Source organism: Silurus meridionalis, chromosome 16, assembly GCF_014805685.1.
Source record: "Silurus meridionalis isolate SWU-2019-XX chromosome 16, ASM1480568v1, whole genome shotgun sequence".
NCBI classification, from domain to species: domain Eukaryota; kingdom Metazoa; phylum Chordata; class Actinopteri; order Siluriformes; family Siluridae; genus Silurus; species Silurus meridionalis.
In genome coordinates, this window is record NC_060899.1 from 14,906,954 (window position 1) to 14,911,953 (window position 5,000).

At 38.5% G+C, this 5,000-nt stretch overlaps 1 protein-coding gene and 1 long non-coding RNA gene across 3 annotated transcripts in view; one reads left to right on the plus strand and one right to left on the minus strand.

Annotated features, from left to right (window-relative positions):
- Window positions 1-2,430: 2,430 nt before the first annotated feature.
- Window positions 2,431-3,181, minus strand: LOC124399302. Its single transcript, XR_006928196.1, has 2 exons — window positions 3,040-3,181; window positions 2,431-2,934 (listed from the first exon to the last, which is right to left on the minus strand). It is a non-coding gene; the product is annotated as an uncharacterized LOC124399302 (long non-coding RNA).
- prdm5 (PR domain containing 5) overlaps window positions 2,439-5,000 on the plus strand; it is a 46,317-nt gene continuing 43,755 nt past the window's right edge. For both annotated transcript variants that reach the window (XM_046870156.1, XM_046870157.1), the window contains exons 1-2: window positions 2,439-2,921; window positions 3,978-4,061. In XM_046870156.1, the coding sequence (XP_046726112.1) occupies window positions 2,823-2,921; window positions 3,978-4,061 (183 nt within the window). In that variant the 5' untranslated portion in view covers window positions 2,439-2,822. The remainder of the gene's footprint in view (window positions 2,922-3,977; window positions 4,062-5,000) is intronic.

Genomic DNA, 5,000 nt, shown 5'->3' on the forward strand with positions numbered 1-5,000 from the left:
GGTGCACACATTAGGAAAGAGAGTGGAACCATGAGCAGGAGATAAGAGCAGAATCGTAACAAAGCCACAAGCCAAAAACGCATGTGGAGAGTTTCCCAGGGCAGCAAATGCAGGTTTTGTGTTTAGTTTTGGGATTTCGTAACACTCCTCCTCTGTCATGTGATAAACCCCGATGTGAACACCTGAGCTTGGTGTTATGTTCATTTGGGCGTTTCCAGAAATCACACTCATTGTCCGCAGTCATCAAAGCACACGCAGAAAGGATTAAACCCAAAAAATCTATAACCATTAAGAGTTAAAACCAAGAAAACAAGGATTTGAGCTGATCTTGATTTATACGACTTATATAAATACACAAGCTATTTGAGGGGAAACCAGGAACAGGTGAACCCAATCAGGGAAACTAAACAAGACCAGGAAAAAGATGGAGCGCAAGGTTCAACATATCCACCCGTATCAGGTTCTTGAAAAAAACAACTGGAATTTGTCCAGCAGATACCAAATGTGATCTTCTAGTGCCCTTTAATGGTCTCCACTACAAAATCAGCCCAGGACTAGGATGCTCTGCAAACAGAAGAAGAACTTCGGAGAAGAACATCTGATCTGCCAGTTCCCGAAGGTGTTCTATTGGACCCTAATGGAATCAGATTTAAAATGCCAAATACACCAGTACAATTCCAATACTACGAAAACTATACAATTCCAATTATAACCATTAAAACCATTACCCTCATTCGATAAGAGGGACCGGTATTCCTGGATTTATAGTACCTTTGAGAAGTTTGTGGATACCTGACCATAAGCTGGGTATGTTCCACATTAAATTTTCATTATAATTTCCAATCTTCTGGGAAGAAGTTCCACTAGATTTTGTGGAGATTTCTCCTCATTCACACATAAGGGTGTTAGTAAAGTCAGGTAGGTGAGGTGTGGAGGCCTGGAGTGCAGTCAGCATTCAGGTTCATCCCAAAGGTGTTCAAAGCTCTTTAGCTGGAGATCTTTCTCATCTTCCAACCCAAGGAGCTGGACATTGTCATGCTGGAACAGGTTTGGGTCTCTTAGGTAAAAGGAGTGAAAGGAAACTTTCATGCTAAACCATTCAATGATGTTCCATACAACTGTGTGACTTCAAATGTGTGTTAACAGATTGGAGAAGAACCACATATGGCTGGAAAATTCCGGTTTCCTAGTACTTTTTTTCATATAGTTTAGATGGAATGGAAAATTAGTGGAAATATGTCCAAAGATCTGTAGAATATAACAGATTCTCCTTCAAATGTAATTGGATTGCATGTGGAAATAAAAAATACCTCGAGTAATGAACTTTTACTGAGATTAAACCTGAACGTCTTCATAAATGACATCAGTCTTCCAGTTTCTCCTGAAGTTCACACTGTGAATTTTTGTTGAAGGCCAATTTTCCAGGGAATTTAGAAAACTTTCTTTCAGTTCTAAGCGAAGAGTTTTATATATAAATATATATGATATCGTACGGGTTTGAATTCTCTGGTACAATTAGCGTAAAAATGAATTTCAGGGATGTCATCGAGTGGAGTTTTGGGAGAACTGGTATGAGATGAGAGTTTGGTGTTGGATTTCCGCAATCTAAAGAGCTCTGTATTTGAGAGAAAAAAAATGTCTCTTTGGTTTTTATATTTCACGACTTTATAATCTGAAAAACGTTTGCTGTTGGCTTCTGGTCATCATACGAATAAAAGGTAGATGCAAATGTCAGCATGTGGCACATCTAGAGCTTGTTTGATCTGTTTCTCATTCCTAATGTGCATCGTTGTCTGTGACTTTTCTTGTCGGTTCCTTTGGGACACGTGGCCTAAATACTGCCCCAGTTTACATTTCTAAATGTAAGCCATAAAAAAGAGACAAATCTTGTTAATGACTTTTTGTTGGCGTAGGCTTGATGTAAAGAAACAGGTAAAAATAAAATACGTAGGTCATGAAATACCACGACTTCTCTCAAGCGCTTTGGTTCTTGTTGAGGTTGAGAGGTCGAAGGTCACGTCGTATTCAATTCACAAAGCAGCTTTACAGAATGTAAGAATAATAGAATTATAGAAGATTCACTTATATTTAAATGGATTTATTCCTGATAAGTAAGTCAAATAAAACTCCCTTAGATGGTATGAGGAAGAAATCTTGAGAAGATCCAGAAACAAAAGGGGAACCTCATCCTCATCCTCAAAAGTGGGAGTTTAAATGGATAGAATGTTATTTTTTTAATTGTTTTTGTTTTTTACGATATTTGTAATGAAACATCATGAGAACCGGAGTGTGTGATTACGATTAATGGAATCTATCTATCTATCTATCTATCTATCTATCTATCTATCTATCTATCTATCTATCTATCTATCATATTCTTTCTCAGTAGTGAAGTTGTTCCTGTTCCACACACAAATTCCCACTCCAATGTGTTTATCTGTTAAGTATTTATTAAAGATAAACACATTTATTGAAATAAAACAGTAAAATACACTGAAACTCTGAAACACTCAAAGCCAGAACTTTCCTCCAGAGCATCTTTCATCTCAATGACGCTCAAAGACGAGTTCCACCAATCAGGGCGCTTCGTCACCGTGACGTCACGCGAACAACCCGGAAGCCCCGCCTAGTCAGAAAAACATGTTGCCCTGGGTTACGAACTTTCCACCAATCACAGCGAGGCAAAGCGACATGGACGAGCTCTGAGCTGCGGTTCTGAGGGAAAGCGTGTAGCAGCAAATAAAGCGAGAGAAAGAAACAGATTTAAGCCTTTTTTCCTCTTTTTTTTGTGGCAGGACATTTTCATCTTTCCATGATCAGTAATGACAATGCTGGGCATGTACGTGCCAGACAGGTTCGCTCTGAAGTCCTCCAAAGTCCAGGACGGAGTCGGGCTGTACACTGCGAGACGGGTCAAGAAGGTTTGTTCGATTTCTGGAGGAAAACAATAACAAAAATAACCGAAGGAAACATGAACGTTTTTTTTAACAGCAAACGAGGCTTTCTGTAGCGTGTATTAATCTCAGAACGTCTTCGAACCTCGTCCACACTCCAGCCTATAACATGCCTTCTCACTTTTCTGAGGTGCCACGTATATAGCGGAGGGAATGTTGCCGCATCTCAAACCGGTCCGTTCTTCCTCCACAGGCGCCCTACCTAGTGTACAGAGTGACGAGTTTCCCGCGCGCGCGTAGTGCACTAGGAAGGGCGCGTGACGCGATTTGGAAGTTGTTTGCTCGCTACCTTTAAAGGTGGCTGTGCTATATGTCCCTGTCACATGATTATTATTATTATTATTATTATTATTATTATTATTATTAATAATAATAATATTATTATCATTATTATTATTATTATTATTATTATTAAATCTCAAATACTCAATTAAATACTTTATTAATTAATTAACATTTATTATTATCATTATAATGTTTTATTAATTATATATTTTGTTTATTTATATATTTATTTTAATTATTTTTTTATATTTATTTTTTTGACAAAAAATACACAAAGTGGTTTTGCATAAACATCTTCATAATTATTATTATTATTATTATTATTATTATTATTATTTATTATATTATTGATAATAATACATCTCAAATACTTAATTAATTAATTAATTAATTAACAATTATTATTAATATAATTTTTATTAATTATATATTTTGTTTATTGATATATGTATTCTAATTACTATTTATATTTATTTCTTGACACAATGTGGTTTTGCATAAACATCATCATAATCATCATATTATTATCTTTTCATTACTATTATTTACTTTTGTTATTTAAGAATGACATAAAAAAAATTAAAAATTCTCAGAAATACTATTTAGAGATGTACAAATATAGAATATATATGTATATGTGTGTGTGTGTGTGTGTGTGTGTGTGTGTGTGTGTGTGTGTGTGTGAGTGTGCACTTGTGTATTAATTGTGAAGCCATCGTGTGTATCTGTGTGTTTCAGGGGGAGAAATTCGGGCCATTTGCGGGCGAGAAGAGGATGCCTGGTGATCTGGATGAGAGCATGGACCCGAGGCTGATGTGGGAGGTAGTGAGACCTCACAGCACAACAATACTCTGAGTTCAAAACAAAACATAAAAAAACGTATAAAACAAATAGCTCTGTCTGTCTGTCTGCCTTTTTGTCTGCCTGTCTGTCTGTCTGTCTGTCTGCCTGCCTGTCTGTTCGTCTGTCTGCCTGTCTGTCTGTTTGTCTGTCTGCCTGTCTGTCTGCCTGTCTGTTTGTCTGTCTGTCTGCCTGTCTGTTTGTCTGTCTGTCTGCCTGTCTGTTTGTCTGTCTGTCTGTCTGTACAACACAATACAAAACAAACAAAAAAAAGGTTTCCATGTAAAAAGTGATGAGAAATATTGTTAAAGTTGTTCTGACCTTGACCATCCCCTACCAAGGTGTATTCGTGACTCGCTTCCAGAATTCCCCGGATAGACTTTGGATCCATAGACAAGGTCTGTCAGTGTGGACACGGCCTAGATCAGAAGTACTCCGAAAAAGTGTCTAGGAGCGCTGAATGCTGTGCTTCGGGGCAGAAACGTTTGACTGGGCATCTCTGGGTGAGGGGGTAATCAGAGCAGGCATGTAGACCGTCTTCTCAGTTCAATTCCACTCAGCCTACGTCGTCTCCGTAATAATGGTTTTGCCTGCCAAGCAGCACCGCGGGCACATGGCGCAAACCCCCCACCCCCACCACCCAAAAAAAAAAATTTCCCTTTCCCTACTTCAGCTCTCCCAATATTTGCCCTGCGAGATTTGGGTTTTATTTTCAGCTCCGTAACATTTTAATTAGAGCCTGCATCAGCCGGGGCTTGGCCGCATTACCGAGGTGATTTATCCGTCTGTCGGAACGGCGTTCTCGGACGCGTCTGCGTACAGTACGTTTAAATCTTAAATTACAGTCCTGCGCGAATGCACGCTCTGATACCCGGTCACGGCATGTAATCTGCTAACCGTACCACGCTCTTATTTCACTGC